At 40.0% G+C, this 21,266-nt stretch overlaps 1 protein-coding gene across 1 annotated transcript in view; it reads left to right on the top strand.

Annotated features, from left to right (window-relative positions):
- Positions 1-4,454: 4,454 nt before the first annotated feature.
- The window catches only part of LOC137075854 (uncharacterized), a 31,260-nt gene continuing 14,448 nt past the window's right edge, over positions 4,455-21,266 (top strand). The window contains exon 1 of the mRNA XM_067444806.1: positions 4,455-4,554. Within this exon, the coding sequence (XP_067300907.1) occupies positions 4,455-4,554 (100 nt within the window). The remainder of the gene's footprint in view (positions 4,555-21,266) is intronic.

The raw sequence follows: 21,266 nt of genomic DNA, 5'->3' as shown, positions 1-21,266 counted from the left end.
AGCGATAAACTGCTCCAGTACCACCAGATCGACGATGTGGTCCACGTCGCTTCCACCGGCCAATAGCCATTTGCGGCACGCGTCCCGGAGCTGTTGGGCCATCGCGAAGGGTCGGCCGGCCTCACCCCACTCCAGCGAGCGGAACCTCTGGCGGTGCTGCTCTGGGGTCCGGCCGACCCGCTGGATGATGGCCCTCTTCAGGTCTTCATATTCCAGGAGGTTCGCCACCGGCAGTTGTTGGGCGGCCGCCTGGGCTTCTCCGGTCAGCAGAGGAATGAGGCGCACCGGCCACTGTGCCCGGGGCCACCCGCAGGCCTCCGCGGCCTTCTGAAATAGGTCTATGAAGGCCTCGGGATCGTCCTGTGGCCCCATCTTGTGTAGGGGCACGTGGACCGGTGCGCTGGCGAGCCCGGCGGCTTCGGTGCGAACCTCCCGGTCGATCCAGCTCCGGAACCTCTCGCGGTCCTCTTGCTGGCCGCGGACGATGGCCTCGAAGCGGTGCTCCTGGTCCGCCCGCAGGTCCAGCATGGACTGGTGTTGTTCCTGATGGAGGGCCGCGAGAGAGGTGATGATGTCCGCAAACGGCGAGGCGGAGGGCGTTGGTGTTGTCATGGCGGCGGCGCGGTCCTACTTCCTTCCCGGGTTTTGGCACCAGTGTAACAAAGTTCGATAATGAAAGGAAGGAAGAGGACACGGGGGTCGGCTGGACGGTTGATGCTTCTCTTTTATTTATCTCAAAACTCAAAACACACACTGCGGTGTGACTTTTCATAAGCTCAATGTTCACTTCCGGGTCGGCACTTCCGGCTTCCGGCAACTCAGTCTCTGGATTCAGCAACAACCGTCCGATCTCTCTCTCTCTCCTCGATCTCCGGTTCCACCGATGTTTTGTACCCTCTCCGCGCTCATTACTGGAACGAGAGACAGGTGTTATTAATCTGCTTCCAACCCACTCACTTACCGCTCGTCCCGCGGCTCTCTCTCCCGCTGCAGACCTCGCTGAACCACGCCCCCCTTGCCACATAGGGATTAAATTTTTTTATGACTCTTATTCTCTCCAAGGCTGGATTTATTTAAACAGAAATACAGTAAAAACAGCCATATTGTGAAATATTATTACATTTTAAAATATATTTTTAAATGTAAAGCTCAATTTTCAGCAGCATTAGTCCAGTCTTTAGTGTCACATGATCCTTCAGAAATCATTCTAATATGATGAATTGCTGCTGAAGAAACAGTTATGCAGCTATTTTAAGAGATTTAAACATAGACAAAACACACACACACACACACACACACACACACACACACACACACGTGATTCCATAGAAGTAATGGTTTTTATACTGTACAAACTGTATATTCTAACCCCTTGCATGAATCCTACCCCTAAACTAACCCACCACACAAAACTTTCTGCATTTTGTACATTTTCAAAAATCATCACAAGAATGATTTATAAGATGTCTTTCTCATGGGGACCAAACAATGTCAGGATTTTGGATATTGTCATCTTTGTGGAGACATTTTTTCTCTATAATGTAGGGTTTACCAGGGGACACATTAATATGTGGTTTATGGGAACTCTCCCCAGCCGTAATGGTTTTTATACTGTAAACCTACCCATCAGAGATGGAAACTCGAGTCTGTGACTTGGACTCGAGTCCCACTTAAGTCACAAAGCAATCACTTGCGACTTGACTTGGCCTCTTTAACAACTGACCTGAGGCTCGACTTGAGACTTGACTTGGCCTTGCAATCAACTGACCTGAGACTTGACTCAGGACTTGAATTGGCTTGGCTTCGCGATCAACTAACCTGAGACTTGACTCAGGTATTGACTTGGACTTGCGAACAACTGACCTGAGACTTGAATAGGACTCCCGAACAACTGACCTAAGATTTGACTTGAGACTTGACTTGGCCTCGCGGTCAACTGACCTGAGACTTGACTTGAGACTTGACTTGGCCTCGCGGTCAACTGACCTGAGACTTGACTTGAGACTTGACTTGGACTCGCGAACAATTGACCTGAGACTTGACTCAGGACTTGACTTGGACTTGCGAACAACTGACCTGAGACTTAACTTGAGACTTGACTTGGCTTCGCGATCAACTAACCTAAGACTTGACTTGGACTTGCAAACAATTGACCTGAGACTTGACTCAGGACTTGACTTTGACTCACAAACAACTGACCTGAGACTTGACCTGGACTCGCAAACAACTGACCTGATACTTGACTCGAGACTTGACTTGGACTCGCAAACAACTGATCTGAGACTTGGCTCGAGACTTGAATTGGACTCCCAAACAACTGACCTGAGACTTGACTCAGGACTTGACTTGGACTCACAAACAACTGACCTGAGACTTGACTTGGACTCGAAAACAACTGACCTGAAACTTGACTCGAGACTTGACTTGGACTCGCAAACAACTGATCTGAGACTTAACTTGAGACTTGAATTGGACTCCCAAACAACTGACCTGAGACTTGACTCGGACTTGCAAACAACTGACCAGAAACTTGACTTGGACTTGTGAACAACTGACCTGAGACTTGACTTGGACTTGCAAACAACTGACCTGAGGCTTGACTCGAGAATTAACTTGGACTCACGAACAACTGACCTGAGACTTGACTCGAGACCTAACTTGGACTCCCAAACAACTGACCTGAGACTTGACTCGAGACTTGACTTGGACTCATGAACAACTGGCCTGAGACTTGACTCAAGACTTGACTTGGACTCGCAAACAACTGACCTGAGACTTGACTCGACTTCACTTGGACTCGTGAACAACTGACCTGAGACTTGACTCGAGACTTGACTTGGACTCGCAAACAACTGACCTGAGACTTGACTCGAATTAACTAGGACTCGCGAACAACTGGCCTAAGACTTGACTCAAGACTTGACTTGGACTCGCAAACAACTGACCTGAGACTTGATTCGAATTAACTAGGACTCGCGAACAACTGACCTGAGACTTGACTCACGACTTGACTTGGACTCGTGAACAACTGACCTAAGACTTGACTCGGACTTGACTTGGACTCGGGAACAACTGACCTGGGACTTGACTCACAACTTGACTTGGACTCGCAAACAACTGACCTGAGACTTGACTCGAGACTTGACTTGGCCTCACGATCAACTAACATGAGTCTTGACCTGAGATTTGACTTGAACTTACAAACAACTGACCTGAGACCTGACTCGAGAACTTGACTTGGACTTGCAAACAACTGACCTGAGACTTGACTTGAGACTCGACTTGGACTTGCAAACAACTGACCTGAGACTTGACTTGGATTTTGATAGTTTAATACACTGTTAATTAAAACAATTAGTTGAACAAAAATTGTGCTAAAAGTAGCACAAAACACTTGACTTGGACCCTAAAGACTTGAGAGTTGACTTGACTTGGATCACAAGGACTTGTGAACATGTCTGCTACCCATCACAAAACACTTTTTGAATGAAATAACAAAACAAAACACTGCTTAGTATGTTTTAAGCCATTTGGTTAACGAGGACAGGAAGAACCATGTTTATGTTGTAATACCCATATCGTTATACAGATTTGGGTCCTCATAAACCGTGCACGCGCACACGCACGCGCACACACACACACACACACACACACACACACAGAGTAGGAGAGAGGACACATACACACAAACGTATATATTTCCTTTTTTAGGTTTTAATACATTTTTGAACTAACATATTGTTTTCTCTCTCCAGTGTAGAGATACCATTTTAAAGCATCTACTTAATAATCCTAGTCCCAAATATTTATTATTAATAGACATTGTTATTAATGCAAAAAAAGTCCTTCAATATTGTGTCCTTGGAGCTCTGATGACTCAGCTGTATCCTGTTCCCTCCTTCTTTCACCACGCTCCCTCAAACCTCATTCATCCTCTCCTTTATCTAGCCTTTTTATCATTTTTCTTCAGGTTTTCAAAAACAAACACCATTAATGAACTACTGTGCTGACATATGCAGAACGCAGACAACTAATTTAATACGCACGCCGCTGATCGAATCTCCCTGTGGCCTGCATGTCACCTATTGCATCTCAATGAGAACATGCAAGCATCTTGGTGTGAGAGAGACAAACAGAGTGAGAGAGTGCATCCTACAGTCAGCTCAGCGGCCAATCCATAAGGAGTTATCTATCGAGAAAGATAATAATCACAATCAAGCATATATTTACTTAGTTCTAAGCATATGTTTAATGTTGGATTATTATTTAGTGGTAGATTAGGGTGCCGTTTCGCACTTTAATAGCATTTGTGTGTTTTGGTAATCAGATGTGCTGCGAGTCAGAATAGTTTGAATTCCCAGAGGTTTGTGCTGTGTTGGTTGCCATGGGGGCAGCCCAATGTCGCTGATGTGCGGTAAATTGATTTCACTGCTGATCTGATGGATGAATTGAAAATGAATGTCTTCATAGGTGACCTCTTTGCTGGCGATGCCGTGATTGCCTCCCCAACGTGCCTCATGTTGATTGACAGGCTGGCTAACGAGTTCTGTCTCTGTGAGAGTTATAATTTACCTGTGCAAGGGACTCTCTACACCAGCCCCCCCCCCCCCCCCCCCCCCAACACACACACACACACACACACACACACACCGTGAGCTGAGCTAAGCTGAGCACCTCACATGCTGTCTCTTCTTTAAAAATAAAAAGCAGAACGAGAAAATGAGGAAGATTACATTGACGTACTGAAGGACATGCTGTAGGTGTTTACACAAGCCATCAAGTCACGTGCACATACATTATAAATGTATCATCGTATAAAATGTATCATTGTTCTGAGATAACAACAGGATGGTCTGTTTACAGGATGCATTAAACAATAATTAATTAATTTCATATGTGTTGTTGGATTCTTTAAAACTGCATCCACTGGAACTGATTGTGTAGTCTGTTAAGTACACAACACACACAAAGGAATACTCTTTAAATAGTCTTTAATTGTAACCTCAAGAATGCAGGAGAACACGGGAGAAAAGGAAACTAAACAATAGACCATAAGTGAGAACCAACAAGGGACTGATGAACAGTAATAAATTCAAGACACACAACAAGAGACAGGTGCAAATTATAAGTAGTCATTGAAAAAAACAAGGACATTATAACTAACCAAGGAAACGGAAACTAAACAGAGTGGGGGGAAAGAGGAACTAAAGGAAACAAAACAAATATCAAAATAAGAGTCCATTGGGTCGTGCCAGTCTTCGCCCCCCCGGAAGGTGCATCCTGGCATCGTAACTGAATGTCCAACTCTAGAAAGAGGGAGGGGGCTTTGGAGGTTGGTGTGGAGCTGGTGGTAAACAGACCTGAAGGAGCCGGTATAGAGAGAGACACCATGGCAGAGCCGAGAGGCTGACGGACCAGGGCAGCATTGATGACTCGGTACTCTGCAGACTGGGGCGTCGACGGAGGGAGTGAGGGCGACGGGAAACAGCAGTGACAGAGTAGACTGGTGGACCTGAAGGGGTGGTAGGTTGAGGCGCAGCCGGAGACCCAGAAGTCTGTGGCAGTGGCAGAGCGATAGCTGACCGATGTTAAGCCAGATGGGTGAGGGAGCCCAGAGGAGAGCCACGGGAGCATAGTGCCAGCGGAGCACAAGGCCTGACAGGCCAAGGTGGAGACATTAGACTTGGAGGTCTGAGGTAAAGCTGGTGAATCTGAATCCATAACACCGTACTGATCATGGGGATTGGGAAACCAGAGTTGGAGAGTTGCATAGAGCTAGTAGCAGGATGGAGCCGTGGAAGTTTTTGACTTTTACACTTTATTCTAAACAATAAAAAAAAATAAAAAATTCTTTGTTTGAAACAAACATATAATAACATGCATATATCACAGTCCCATTAACATCAAGTTATGGCAGCGGCTCTTTGCACTAAATGAAAATAACATTTTCTTAGCGATAGATCTATTGCTAAGAAAATGTTATTTTCACTTAGTGTAAATACTATATTACAGTTTTTTTTCCTAAATTGCTAACACAAAATGACATGCACAGCACAATTATTTAAACTGACACACAGTGAGCAAAACCTCTACTCAAGTCTCCTAAAGTCTAAACACGTTTTCTGCTTTACACACATTTTGCAATTCAAAATGGCACTTTTTAAATGCACTGAACACAGTTCTCTTGCACAAGACACAAAAATCTGACAAAGTCACATGTTTGCCATTTCAAAACACTGCCATTCAAAATGACACTACACGAGCTAATTGGCCAATACATGTGTCACCTGGCCAAACACCTCACTGGTTAATGGTTAACACTTCAATCAGGATGGAAGCAATATGAAAAGACCACAGGTGAGCACCTTTTTTCCCTTTACAACAGCAATGGAAGACATTGCAGAGAGAGGAAAAGGGAGGATGTGATTTTCTTTTTCAGTTTACTGTTTTTTTGTGAGCATATTTTTGTTCAGTCCAATGCAAATATATCTGCTGTGCATATGTTGCACTGACTTGTTTGGTGAAAAAACAAAACAAAAAAATTATTAATTCAACAGCATGTGCATACTACAACAGTGCCAACAGCCCAACAGTGTGGACAGTGCAAAAATGTTATTTTGATAATGATATGCGTGGTTTTGGTTGCAGTGCTTCATTTTGCAAGATACATGAGGTATTTTGCAGTTTGGGTGAGTGGTTTATGAATTGTGTTAAGTATTTGGATTAAACCAGTCTAGTTTGCAAAATTGTGTGTTTGCAATTGGGAAAAAAACTGTAAGGGAAATATTTACACAATGCAATAATAACATAGTGTAATTTATTATATTTATTAAAGTTATTAAATGGATGCCACCTTAATGGGACAATAAAAGCCCTCCCTACCCCAACCCTAAACAATAAATGCTTTATTATTATTAAACATTTTGTTAGGCACTTTATTTCCACATTTTTATTTTAAAGTGAATGTCTTTCCAATGTAATATGTGATGGGAAAAGGAAGAAGAGCAAGCTCTGCAAAAGGCCGATTTGAACCCGGGTCGATCGGGTCAAAACTTAGATTCTTAAGCTTTACTGACTACTCCACTGAAGACTTTGAAATATCTTTTTTTAAAATCTGTTTTGGCCCAACCAGGCATTGTTAGGTGGAGCTTATAAGGCACGCTATTTGCACTTGGTGTAAATAGACACTCCGTAATGCTATTGTATTCTTACACGTCAAATATAAAACACTCAATAATTAAGTTACATTACCAATTAAAAACCAACCCTCCATACCCATTCACTGTAACCAGTGCTTCCTTTAACACCCTATCTCCATTTAAAAACAGGAACATTATCAACTTGCTTGTAATATTATATTGGACAGTGGAAGCGGCAGATCCAGGGGGATCGAGGGAACCAGGGAGACGTGGATCAACATCGGACGAGGAAGGTCTCCGGATGGGACCAGAGCATCCAAACAACCAGACGGTAGGGGCGGAGAAAGTGTAGATTCGAGGGTGAGGACTTAGGAGGGAACTTGATCTTTGGAATACTCTTTAAATTGACTTTAGGAGTTGTAGGAGATCACTAGGAGAACACAAGAGATAAAGAAACCACACAATAAACCATAAACGAGAACTGTCAAGGGCCTGAACTGAACAGGAAGTATGAATAAAAAGCAAACATAATAAGAGACAGGTGGAAATAATAAGTAACCATAGAAACAAACTTTTAAGATACTGACATCTATAAATAACATGCTACTGTGTAAGATGGTCACATTTTGCAGCTTTGCATTTCAATTTGAGCGGACTGAGACTGTAGTATAATGCTTTATTAATTAAATTAAAGGCAGTGTTGGGTCTAACTAGTTACTAAGTAATTAGTGAAAAAGTAAAGTAAGGGATTACTCTTATTTGTTTCTGTAAATGTGTTACAGTTACTTCTGATGTAATTGAATACTAAATACAATTATATATAATTACAATAGAGGAATTAACATAAACATTTAAAGTCTAACTTTATAATGTGTGTTTTTATGTATCCTTCTCACATTTGTAATACTTTGGTCAGTTAATAATAATAATGTATGTATTTTTATATTAATTAGTTGAATTAATTAAAAGATCCGTTTTATGTCTATCCTTGAATTCGCTTAACTAGTCGCGGTGTGAAATAGAATTTAGAAAGTAATGCAATACTTTTTGGAGAGAGTAATTTGAACAGTAATCTAAATACACTATTAAAGATGTAGTTAGTAGCTAAGAATTAATTACTTTTGTAGAGTAACTTACCTAACACTTATTAAAGGCAATGTCCTTCTCTCTTCTGCTTTTGAAAACACTAGCTGGGGTAATGAAACATTTCAGAAAAAGGACTTTGAACAGTTGCACCATATTTGACTTTAAGCCCCACAAAATTTCAGAAACTGAAAACATGTTTTTTCATGTATTTTAAATCATCTGTATAAATTGTATTTTTTATATATATTTGGACAACTTAAAATATCTGGAAGTTGTAAACATATGTACATAACTATATGTCACATCATTGCCTTGTCTATAGCATTTATTTGTGATGTATTCCATTGTAAAGGTGTCCTTTTTATGCAATTGATTCACAGCAAAATGTGTCTTGACTGTTTCAGGCATGCCAAAACTCAAAAATAGTGTGGTGACTTTGGAATTGAACACTTCTACCAAATACAGAGAATGTGGCCACAAATGTAAAAAAAACTGGACTAAAAGAACAAACCATGCATGATGTCTGTACAAACACCTGCCATTCAAATCAAAAATGATGTCATGTGACTATTGAGTCAGGCGTTGAGGTGAGGCCTGTAGAGTAAACTGGGTCTGCTGAAGTAAAGTGTATTTGTAGGGGTTACAGAGAGGAAGGTGAGCTGCCATTAAAAGCTAGAGGTCAAAGAGTGTAGGGACCCAGCTGTTCCCCCTGACAGTACCGCAGGAGGGAGGGCTCTTAGTCAGACCAGGGGGTCCTGTGATGGAGCGTCTGTAACCTTCCTCACTCTTCCTGCAGTGAGCTAATGGAAAAGGGATATGTAGTGTTCACAGACGAAGGACTGTAAAGTTCAGAGAGAAGTCTGGAGAAGTCTGTCTATGGTAAATTGACTTCACCTCTGTCCTTCAATGCAGCACTTACAATTTCCACAGAGATTTAGATATGCAACTCATTATCGGTAAGAAATATTTGAATTCAGTTTTGACCACAAAAATGTTATAATAATAGTGTGCTAATAATCAGAAACCCAGATTTCTTGTAATTTTATAAAAAAATAAAAATCTGACATACATGTAACTATTTTCATGTTATTTTAGCATTATGTATACTATTTTATTAATGTTTTGCATTAGGTTTTACTTTTACATTTTAGGTTTTATTTTATTTAAGTTTTAGTATTTATTTATTTTGTTTGTCATTTTTATTCATTTGTGTGCAAATGTTTCTATTTAGCTTTAATTTATATATATGTTTAGTTTTCATTTATATTGATATATATATTTAGTTTAGTACATTTATTTAGTTTATTTTTATGTTGTCAGTTAGTTGCCAAAACGTTTCTAATTTTAAATTTTTAAGTTATGTTTTTCATCTAATTTTTATATTTTATTTTATTTTAGATTTATTTCAACTAATGACATTTATTTTTAATAGTTTTAGTTTTAATAATCAAATAAAAGCAATTATTGCTTTTTATCAATTATATTTACAATATATATTTACAATAATATATAATGGCCTCCTATACTTTACTGCTTAATTTTAACATATACCCCCGGTTCCACAGACAAGGCTTAAGCCTAGTCCTAGACTAAAATGCAGCTGTTTTAACTGAAAGCAACCTGCACTGACATATCTTAAATGTCAGTGCCATTGTTTTTTCTCAAGATGCACACCAGTAATGTTTTTCTAAGGTACGTTTAAAAAAAAAAAGCTACTTAAGATTGAACTAAGGTCTAATCCTGACTTAATCTAAACTATGTCGGTGAAACCAGACCATAAATGTTTGTTGATCACATTGGTCATGTGAACCAGAGTATAGTTTGTGGACCTCTTCCTCATTCATTTATGTAAAAGTATGCACTACCCTCTTGTTCTGAAGAAAATGATGCATTATCATAGATGTACATAGTCAGTACAAACCTGACTGGTTCACACCCAGAGAGGGGCACATTAAACAGCCCTGTCTATCAGTTCACAGTGAGCGAGGCCTGTGCGGGTAGATGGAGTTTCGTGCTGTACTTGTGAGTCTTCATGGGAACGGAGGTGTGGGAAATGACAGGAGTGTCATCGCATCCTGGGATTGATTTAGCTCTGAGACCTGCTCCACTGACAGCGCGCGACGCACTGTGTGTTTGTGTGTGTATTTACCGCTGAGGCTGTCAGGGAGACAGACGACATCTCTGTCAGCGCTCCACGGCAGAAATGATCGGTTGGTGATGTCCTATTAGTCGGCCCGCAGTACATTTGAAAGAGAGCGCTGACTGTTTGCAGCGTGCTGCTTCACGTTGGTTGGTAGGTGTAGATCTCTGTCGTGTTGTTCTTCTGATCTATCGTGTCTTCTGTCCTCTTTCCTGTTGTAGTTCCTGCTTTCTGCAGCACTTGCATTTTTAAGCACTGTTAAGGCCCTTTCGCCTGACAGCAAGGCTTCAGTGTGAGCGTCATGCAGATAGCATCACAGAGAGGTGATTTCACCATGTTGCTAGAAAGCAAGACCGCAGGGAGTATAGGACATTTCACAACAAAACCTGTAGGGGATGGATGTAACACTTTTTGCTTTAACCACTGTAACTTTTTTTTGGTCATTATCTCAAAATTGTTTGTGATCTGCTACAAATTAATAGCCTGGATGCCAGCCGAACTCAGCCCCACCCACACATTTTTTAGGTCGGGCAGTTCGGTCTGGCCTTGCTCCATAGAGGAGTAATTATCTCCGAACAGAAACTGTTCAGACCAATGAAATAATCAGGGCGGGCTTTAGACGATGACGGACAGATGATCAACAGTAACGTAATGATGCACGTCATCAAAGGGGCTTGGATTATATTTGTTCAAATCTTAAACGGAGAGCTTTTTTTGTATATGCATTCACCTTCACTATTTCTCTCAAAAATGATGATCATGTTGGTAAGTACTCTGTGTATCATTAAATTCTTTTATTTTATTACAACACTGGCAAAGATCGTTTATGCCAGCGCACATGCAGACAGGGTTGCCAAGTTTTACAACAAAACCCGCCAACTACTAGCCCTAAACAATAGCTTCTTGGGGGGTTCTCCAGAAAAAAAAATGCCATTTGGGGGTAAAATGTGTTTTTTTGGCAAGGTTGCCTTTTAAAATTCGCACTCATGGGTCTATATATCACATAATAGTCGCTTCAACCCGCGGACATGGAAATAAACCCATGCGGAAAAAACGCGGACTTGGCAACACAGTGCAGTTGAACTCTGTTGACGTCGCTCTGTTGCTCTGATTGGTTGAAGGTCTATCCAATTGAGGTCTTTCCTGGTTCGGTTGAAACACGCCCCATAATCACAGCCCAATGGAGCAGTTTCAGACTCATATTCTCACTAGAATTGAGTATGACCACGTCAGGCTAACAAATTAAAGTTGTTTCAAATAGAAACCTACAGCTTATCCCTAAACTGTTAATTTAACACATTAATGTCAAGCACAAAGAGTGCTGTTGCTACAATCTACACTGATAAAAACAACTTGTAGGATTTACTTGATAAAATCATTGTAACAATTTGCACTCCATTTTTCTTAAAATTTTACTGCTATGATATAAAGTACAACTTACTTGCCAGTATCAAGTAAAATTAGCCTGACAAGCCAGACCCACATCAAGATGTTTGGTCTGGAAACTCACCATAGACAGGGCTCAATCCGAGGGGCGGGATAAACGGCTGTCTTTCAAACTCCCTCTGCACGCGATAGGATAGCGGTACACCAACCGGAGCAACGACGGTGAAGGGGAGCTCGCTCCTCGCTAACTGATTAAACATTCGCCGTATCCGGTCGGCTAAACTCCAAACACATCTTCCCTTTTTAAGAATGACTTCAGTGCCGCTCTTTGTTCTTTTCTCAGAGGAAAGCTTAACTCCAAGTCTTCCGGAGGCGCGGGCAGAGCTGATTCGAAAGACCGCCGTTCGCCAGTTTCTGTGTTTACTAGAAGACTGTGTTACTAGAAGCACGCAAACGCAACTCGGCCGTCGTCATTATGGCCCCGCCCGCCGACTCTATAGCCTACCTACACGATGTGATTGGGCCGTCCAGATTCTGAGGAATACAGCTCAGATAGGAATTGAGAGTTGCTAGACCACACTTGCGGGCAAATTAAATTTTAGGTGCGTCTAGATTTCTAGGCTAAAGTAAAATGTACTTAACTATAAATGTAACATTTGCGAATACATTAAGTAAATGTTACTTAATTATATTTAACTTAGCAGGTTGTATTAAAAGTAGTTAAGTAAATGTGATGTTAAAAGGAACATCATTGTTGTAAAAATATCTAGTACATTTTATAAATCTAATATTTACTGTTATGAAGTAATTAGATATTATAATGTCTGTCCATTTAACATTTTGAATTACTCACTATTATGTAAATGTTGCTTTTTATGTGTTCCCAAATAAATGTAATAATTTTCTCTGCATCAAATACTTTATCACAAATCACAAATAAATACAATAAAGTTGAACAGTTTATTATGTCAACATTTACAATGAACCATTAAATCAGTAATCTTCACATCAACGGATTAGAACTTAAGGTACATTCAGTATGATTTACAAAAACTGTAGAAGTAACCTTGTATCGTTCAACTGAACCTCAGCAGCCAACAGTGGCATAACTAACATAAATGATGAGCACATGCATAGTCCAGCTGAGACTGAAGGAAAAGTGACCATTCATTCTCATCCACACATTGACTGGATGCTCTCGATGTGTTCAGCGGCGTCACTGCGATTGTCCTCCTGCATACAGTTTATAACAAAGAAAGAACACTATTTTATTGAGAAACAAATATAAATTAGGGGTATAAATAAAATTAGGGGTGACCCCAATGCCAAGCCTGATTCAACCACCGATCTCACGGTCGAATCTTCGCGGGTGTTATGAAACGAGGATCATACCATTTTGGCAATATGGGGGTGCTCAATATTTTAAATATGTGCCGTGGCACATAACTTAAATCCAAAATCTTAAATCGTAGCGTCCGGTGTGCGACCCCTTTAAGGGCGCTGAGCTTCGCACTGTAAAATTCGAACACGTTCAATGAGTGTACACACCGGCGGCAGCATTCAGCGCCTGTCCGCGGCCACTCAGGAAGTTGTTTAAAATCCTGCCGCACCACAGAGCGCTTTTTCAAGGTTTTATTTTTATAAATATATTATATTTCCCTCAAATCGTCAATGTACATACTGTTTTAACCCTGTGCTACAAGATACAAACATCGTGCAGCTCTTCTGTCAGTCAATTCAAAATTGAGCTTGCGTGTATATAATGTGCGCGTCAGGTGGCGGTGTGAGATCCTGAGGCGCAGGGCTGAGCTTCACGTCCTTCACCCACTTTAGGCACAATCGGCTTAAGAACGTGCATGTAAACGCACTCAAAGTGTTCTTTTCCTTTCTAGGCAGGTATTTTTTTTTAGGTTTATTTATCAAAATGTTCTTTTATATATTTGTGTTATGTTCTGTATTTCGATCGCGGCTTTAACATGTTATGAGAAAACGGTTTATGAATGTTTATCCACCACATTACCTTTTAGGCTATTTAAACCTAAATAAGAAAGCCATCGTCAGTTCGCCTTTCAGTTGGCAGGCAGTTTTGGTCGCTTTATTAAAAGTTGTTGCTGTGTGCTTTGTGTAAAGGAAAATAAAAATAGTTTTACCCTTCTGCTTACAAGTGTCGTTCCCCTCCCAACCCATTCACACACACATAGATGATTCGACTATCGGTCAACTATAGAGCGATTCGACAATTCTGATTCGAATGTCTAAATGCTTAGTCGAGGACAGCCCTAAAACAAATATCAAATATATAAAAAATAGTTATTTTACGTATAAAATTAAAACCAGAAGATGATATTACCGAAAAGGCAGCCTTTGGAGCAAAAGCATGGCATGACAGCAAACAAAAGTTAAGAAATTATGAAAAATAAATAAAGTAATATATAAAAAATATATAAATGATTACAAAAGGTATTTAGACAGTAACAGTATATTTTCTTTGCCTTGAATATGGATCGCAAATTACAGGGGGGGGGGTAAAAAATCATATAACTCGTGTTATGCGAATCGAGTACATAGAACTGTCCAACTTATGTGAGTCATGTGAAAACTAAGGCCTTTAGTTACATAAAGCAAGAGGTACAAATCTTTTGCTCTCTCTCTCTCTCTCTCTCTCTCTCTCTCTCTCTCTCTCTCTCTCTCTCTCTCTCTCTCTCTCTCTCTCTCTCTCTCTCTCTCTCTCTCTCTCTCTCTCTCTCTCTCTCTCTCTCTCTCTCTCTCTCTCTCTCTCTCTCTCTCTCTCTCTCTCTCTCTCTCTCTCTGTGTCTCAGTCAGGCCCAGATGTCCTTCTGTACTTCTTGTCTCTTTCATGTAGTCGTTAATGAGAGAGTCACATATGGCCTTCACCCTTGTTAGGCGGACTGGGTGACACTTTTGGTGAGGTGGGGGGAGGTTGTCACAGGGGTGGGGGTGTGTAGTTGGAGGGGCCAGCTCTGTCTCATGGGCACATAAAAGGGACGAGCGGGGCACTGTTCCAGGTACAAGGGGCGGTGGGATGGTGGTAGAAGAGATGAGCTGGGGTGAGCAGGCCGAAGGGTCAGTTCATTAAATGCTTTATGGGCAGTTTCAGAGTGGCAAATTTACAATGTTAATGGGGATTTTGTCTCTAATATCACTGTTAAAATGAAATTTGGCTTATCTGTGTGGGAATCCAGTCAGCAGTTCTGAGTGTGAGGAATACGGCATTTTTGCAATTAATTTTATAATTGAATCATTATAATTTTACATTATTAACTGTTTATCAACATTAGAGCAAACTGTTTATAGAATAAAATAATGATAATAGTTGATAAAATATATATATAAGGTATTATTCTTCAGATTTTTTTTTTTTTACTTTAAAGGGATAGTTCACTTTGAAATTACATTTTGATATGTTTTAGCTTACCTTATGGGAATCCGAGATGTAGGAGTATTTGTTTCCCCAGTAGTTTCAATTTTGATCATTTTAGATCAAACCGTTCTTGTCTGTGCCTCACATAATGCAGGTCTATGGTCACCACCTCAAAGAGCATACACAGAGAAGTCAGTACCTCTTGTACACCACAGGAAACACACGTGCGCCTCGGATCAGTCGGACGTAGTGGTGTACAAGAGGTAAAAACGATATAAATACTGTTCGTTTTCTCACACAAACCGCTCGTTTCATGTCTTAGGCCATCAGTGTGTACTTACTGATTGTTTAACATATCAAAATTTAATTTCAAAGTGAACTATTCCTTTAATCTAATTCGACAAATCGTTTTAAAGTGACCAATATAGGTTTTAAGCTTTTTTAAATGGTAGATTGTGTGTGTGTGTGTGTGTGTGTGTGTGTGTGTGTGTGTGTGTGTGTGTGTATGTATATATATATATATATATATATATATATGAACAGGTTCTCTAAACAAGCTATTAACCTAATCATCTGAATCAAGTAATTAACTCTAAACACCTGCAAAAGATTCCTGAGGCTTTTAAAAACTCCCAGCCTGGTTCATTACTCAAAACCACAATTATGGTTAAGACTGCCGACTTGACCCTGTCCAGAAGGCCATCATTGACACCCTCAAGCGAGAGGGTAAGACACAGAAAGAAATTTCTGAACGAATAGGCTGTTCCCAGAGTGCTGTATCAAGGCACCTCAGTGAAGGAAAAAGTGTGGCAAAAAACGATTCACAACGAGAAGAGGTGACCGGACCCTGAGGAAGATTGTGGAGAAGGACCGATTCCAGACCTTGGGGGACCTGCTGAAGCAGTGGACTGAGTCTGGAGTAGAAACATCCAGAGCCACCGTGCACAGACGTGTGCCACTTTGGGCTACAGAGAAGCAGCACTGGACTGTTGCTCAGTGGTCCAAAGTACTTTTTTCGGATGAAAGCAAATTTTGCATGTCATTCGGAAATCAAGGTGCCAGAGTCCATACACTTTCGGGGGTCTTCTCGGTGAGAAGAGCACCAGTCGACAAACAGGTTCCACTTCAACGCATAGAGTCGTCTCGTAGAGGGCGCTCTAGTGGAAGTGATGGTGTCTACCACAACCTGTGACAGCCCAACTAGAACCTCCCTGAATGACAATAGTGCGTGGCGATCGCTTTCGCTTTATACCCGCGCCGCGAGGCGGGTGTGATATGCAAAACACACACACCAATGGCCATTGGCCTGTTCTTTTTAATCTTGAAGCTGATAGGGGATCCCAGAAATGATCCCAATTCGTTGGTGACGGCCGACGTACGTCGAACGTGACTGACTGAAAGGGAACACATTTTTTTTTCAATAACTTTAACCTTTCTTATCATATTCTAGAGAGTTTTTTATGGGTTACTAATATTGCTTATATGGATTACTAATACTAATATTGGGATTTGGGGTTGGGATTGTTCTGATGTAATCTGTTTTAGTTAAGTGGGGAAAAAAAATTATTAACTTATATCACCATAATATAGGTTGCTGGAAAGTTCTTTGGATATGTAAAAAAGGGAACATTATTCTTATACTTTTATTTGTTTGAGCCTCTAAACTGATTGTACTTCAGAAATATTCCCACTTGAAAAACTCAGAACAACAAATTGGGTTCAAGAGGGTTCAGAGAAGTTAGCTGCAAACAACTGTAATTTACTTTGCGTATGTCATCTGAATATTCATAAACACCCCGGGTTTGACCTTTCATGAACAGACATGTGTTTCGCTTAATATGGTAAAGCTGAAATCTTGCATTGAACTATGGGAGTGGAAACTGTTACACAATGCATTTTAAAAAGCTGTATGACAGTTTTCTCAAGAAATTAGTTTAAAACTAAAAAAAGATACATGACGCTACATTTAAATTGCATTTGTTAAAGCAATAACAGCTTTATCAAAATGTTATACCTTGCTCTTTATAATGCAAATGCACCATCTATAATTTCCATAATCAAAAAGATAGAGCTGAGATTCAGTCATATCTGTAGTTTGCTTCATGTGAGTGTGCAACCGCACCGCTATCACCTGCGAGTTGTTCTTGTTTTGACCTGGTCTGCTTTTTCAAAGAAACCTTTATTTATGAGAGCAGAGGTTCAAAGGGCCGTCCACCTTCACTTCAAACAAGTACAACCAAACTCTCCTGCTTTCTTCTGCAGAGTAGCAGTTTCAGTTGCGCAAGGTCATCGCTCAACCCTTTGGTCCCCTCAAAAGAGCCGCCCTTTCACAGACCACTTAGACGCAGACAGACATAGGGACGCAGGGAAAAAAGGTGAGCGACTGAGAAGAATAGAGTGAATAGTTAAAAAGAGTGGAGAGATAGATGAGAGGACAGATGATGTTTGAAAGAGAAGGTGAATGGAGGACAGGGGAGAGGATAGAAGAGTTTTTAGAGCCGACAGCGCAAGACAAGAAAGAGGGAGATGAGAGGGAGGACATGCTCTATCATAGTGGGAGAGGTCGAGTTCACATCAGACACCAGGCTCTCTGAGGTGATTCAACAATCTCAGTCATCTTTTGACCTTGGGCTACAATGAAGATGAGAGAAGACAAAAGCACGGGAGAAGCTCTGTGTCAGTGCTGTTTACATGAACTTGAGATCTTCAAACCTCACTGTTAAATTAAAGAATAGCCCATCTCTTCGACGGCAACTGGGGAAGACAATGGCATTAAAAAGCAACACGGCAAGGAAAATATTGAGTGAGATATATATGTTAAAGGAACAATTAATAAAACACAATGTAGATAATTCAGGTTTACAATAGCTCCAAAACATACTAAAACTATCATAGGAAATGTTCTAGTTTGTGTTTCATGGTCATACAATTTTTTTTAATGTTTATTTTATGTATTGTCAACCCAATCAGTATGTTGACAAGTGGTTAATTCATAATAATTTGTACGACCTCACTCATACAAATTCGGAAGGTTTTTGCTAAATTGTACATATTTTATGAGTTGCCCAATTAGTATGAATTCATACGAATGACCTACCCCCAAACCTGCCTCTAAACTTTATCTGGGGTTTAGACAGAATTTGTACAAATTCATATGAATTAACCACTCCGTAAAATATGTACAAATATGTTATGAAGTAGCGTTGGTAATTAATATCTTGTATTTGGATCTATAATAAAGTCTGATTGATTGATTGGTTGATTGATTAGTTGGTTTTATTAGTTGGTTGGTTGATTGATTGATTAGTTGGTTTTATTAGTTCACTATTTTGATTGATTGATTGGTTGTTGTTTGGTTGGTTGATTGTTTGGTTGGTTGATTGTTTGGTTGGTTGGTTGTTTGGTTGGTTGATTGTATGTTTGGTTGTTTGTTTGGTTGGTTGGTTGGTTGGTTGGTTGGTTGGTTGATTGTTTGGTTGATTGATTGTTTGGTTGGTTGGTTGTTTGGTTGGTTGGTTGGTTGATTGTTTGGTTGGTTGTTTGGTTGGTTGGTTGATTGGTTGGTTGATTGGATACTTTTTCAAATTTAAGGAACTTTTGTGTTTCACGCTGTTGAGTTCACGCAACATTTTGATTGGTTAACTCCACGCAGCATTTTATTTCAACCACCATTATTAAATGTTTGCTGCGGTGCGTGCAGTAAGAGGTGTTTGCGATTCAAATTAACAATGGGGTTTAAAAAATACGACCGATGGCCTGTCAACGAGGTTCAGGACTAAATCCACAGTGTAAAAAAAAGTTGCTGCCTTAAAAGTACAATCAACTTAAGCATTGCACATTTAAGTCAATTCAACTTAATTTGCATTAAACTGACTTTACTGACTGATTTAAAAATTAGCTAAGTTTTATATATCTTGAAAAGCTGAAAATTGCTTAACTTATGATGAATTAAAGCAATGTAAAAATGTAACCTGATATAATTTATTGATCAAACCATTTTTTACAGTGCAGCGGGAACTGAACATTTGCTCACAGTCCTACGTCACCGGACACAGTACTATAGACCATGATGGAAATGCAGACAGCATCGGGTCTGAGGGAAAAAAGGGACACATTTTTCCAGGTAATTTCAGTGGAAACGGGGCTATAGACAGTGACAACAACAATACATTTACACAACAACGATGTACTAAAAACAGAAGCATTTTTTCTTTTGCGCTTTTCACGTACTGATGACAAAGTTTACGTTTTCAGGCCCCCAAATCAAGACTGAAATTTAATTTGACTGTAACATCTCTATATTGTGCCCATTAGCTCTTAGCCTAAAATGTACAGACCTCCAGGAACATTTAATGGTGATTTGCGGCTTTCGTTCATAACACAGACCTTCTTAATTTAGAATGTTTTACTCTCAGTTTTATGTTTTTGGTCCCTCTTTATATTAGGTGTCTTTAACCACTATGTACCAATATTTACACATATTGAAACCATGCACTTATTGTGTACATACATGTTTTTACATTATACTTATATTTAAAAATAAAATAAGTAATTACAGCTGTAATTAATTTCAGTAATTGCATCTATAATTATATTGCTGACCCTTCCCTTACATTTAACCCACCATAACACCAAAACCTGACCCCAAACTTATCCAACCTCAATAACAGCAAAAGTGTTTTGCCAAACAAAATGAACACAATAAGTACAGCCTATACTTACTTTTTGATCTAAGTATACAGTTAAAGGCACCTAATATAAAGTGTGACTAGGTTTCTTTAATAGTTCAAGTTGAGATGATTCTCATTTTAGCTTGCACTTTATTTGAAGGTGTCATTGTTACTGTGTAATTATATATTTAGGTACTGAGCAATATTAATTAACTTTGTGTACTTTGTATAGGGTTAGGGTAGAATTAGGGTTTGGTTGAGGGTTAGTTGCATGCAATTACTGTTATTACTATGGTAAGTACATGTTATACATGCAACAAGGACTGTAAAAGTGTTACCTCATTTTATTAATGTGTAGGGATTATCATCACAATTATGATTTTGTACACTGCACAAAATAGTGCTAATAATAAAAAAAAAAAAGATATTTTGAGTCTTTTTTTGTCAATTCAGTGGAAGTCAATGGCAACATTTCCAACATTTCTCAAAATATCTTCTTATATGTTCCACAGAAGAAAGTTAGTAATTCGGGTTTGAAAAGACACAAGGGTGAGTAAATGATTTTTTGGTGGACTCTCCATTTCAATTTTAGAGCTTTTTTTATGTGTCAAGCGTTTGCTTTAGTAACAAATTAAGATGACTGTATTATGACCGTTCTTAAAAATATACTGGAAGTCTTTATGCTTTTACTATTTATCAACGGAAAAACTACCATAAATATTTCAGGATTTAAACGCGCACTTAAACTTCATTAAGTTGTCACTGATAGTCAGCTCATCCATCCAGGGCTTTGTAAATGGATTTAAATCTCAAACCGCAATGTTTCGATTTATGCGGTGGGCTGCTTTTCTGTTTGTTTTGGGATTAAGAATTACATGTTTAAACTCAAATTTCCCTTATGCGTTGGCCGAGGCTGCAGATTTTTTGAGTGTTGTAGTTACATTGGAGGAAAGGCACAGTGCGGGCAGACATTCAGACATTCAGACGGCCTGTCTGCTGTGCACCGGCTGTGCAGGTTTTTTTCCCTCTGTAAAAATATCACACCTTATTTACAATTCAATGAGGTGAACTGAGTAAGAGTAACAAAGCCACCCCCCCCCCTCCCTCCCTCTCTCTCTCCCTCTCTCTCTCTCCCTCTCTCTCTCTCTCCCTCTCTCTCTCTCTCTCTCTCTCTCTCTCTCTCTCTCTCTCTCTCTCTCTCTCTCTCTCTCTCTCTCTCTCTCTCTCTCTCTCTCTCTCTCTCTCTCTCTCGCTTTTCTCACATGTGCGCGCATACACTGCTGGGTGCACCAAGAACAAATAATCTGAAAAGAGAGTCCAGATGCTGTATAAATAGAATACGCACTTTCTTGCTCTCTTTCTTGGTTTTCTCGATGTCTTTTTCCCCTCAGATTAAATGGTGTGATGGATGGAGTCAGAACATGCTACGGCCCTCTTTTGCCCGCTATGTTCTCGTGCATTTC

Source organism: Pseudorasbora parva, chromosome 5 (genome assembly GCF_024679245.1).
Source record: "Pseudorasbora parva isolate DD20220531a chromosome 5, ASM2467924v1, whole genome shotgun sequence".
In the NCBI taxonomy this organism is placed as follows: domain Eukaryota; kingdom Metazoa; phylum Chordata; class Actinopteri; order Cypriniformes; family Gobionidae; genus Pseudorasbora; species Pseudorasbora parva.
This window is presented reverse-complemented; position numbering and strand designations above follow the sequence as displayed.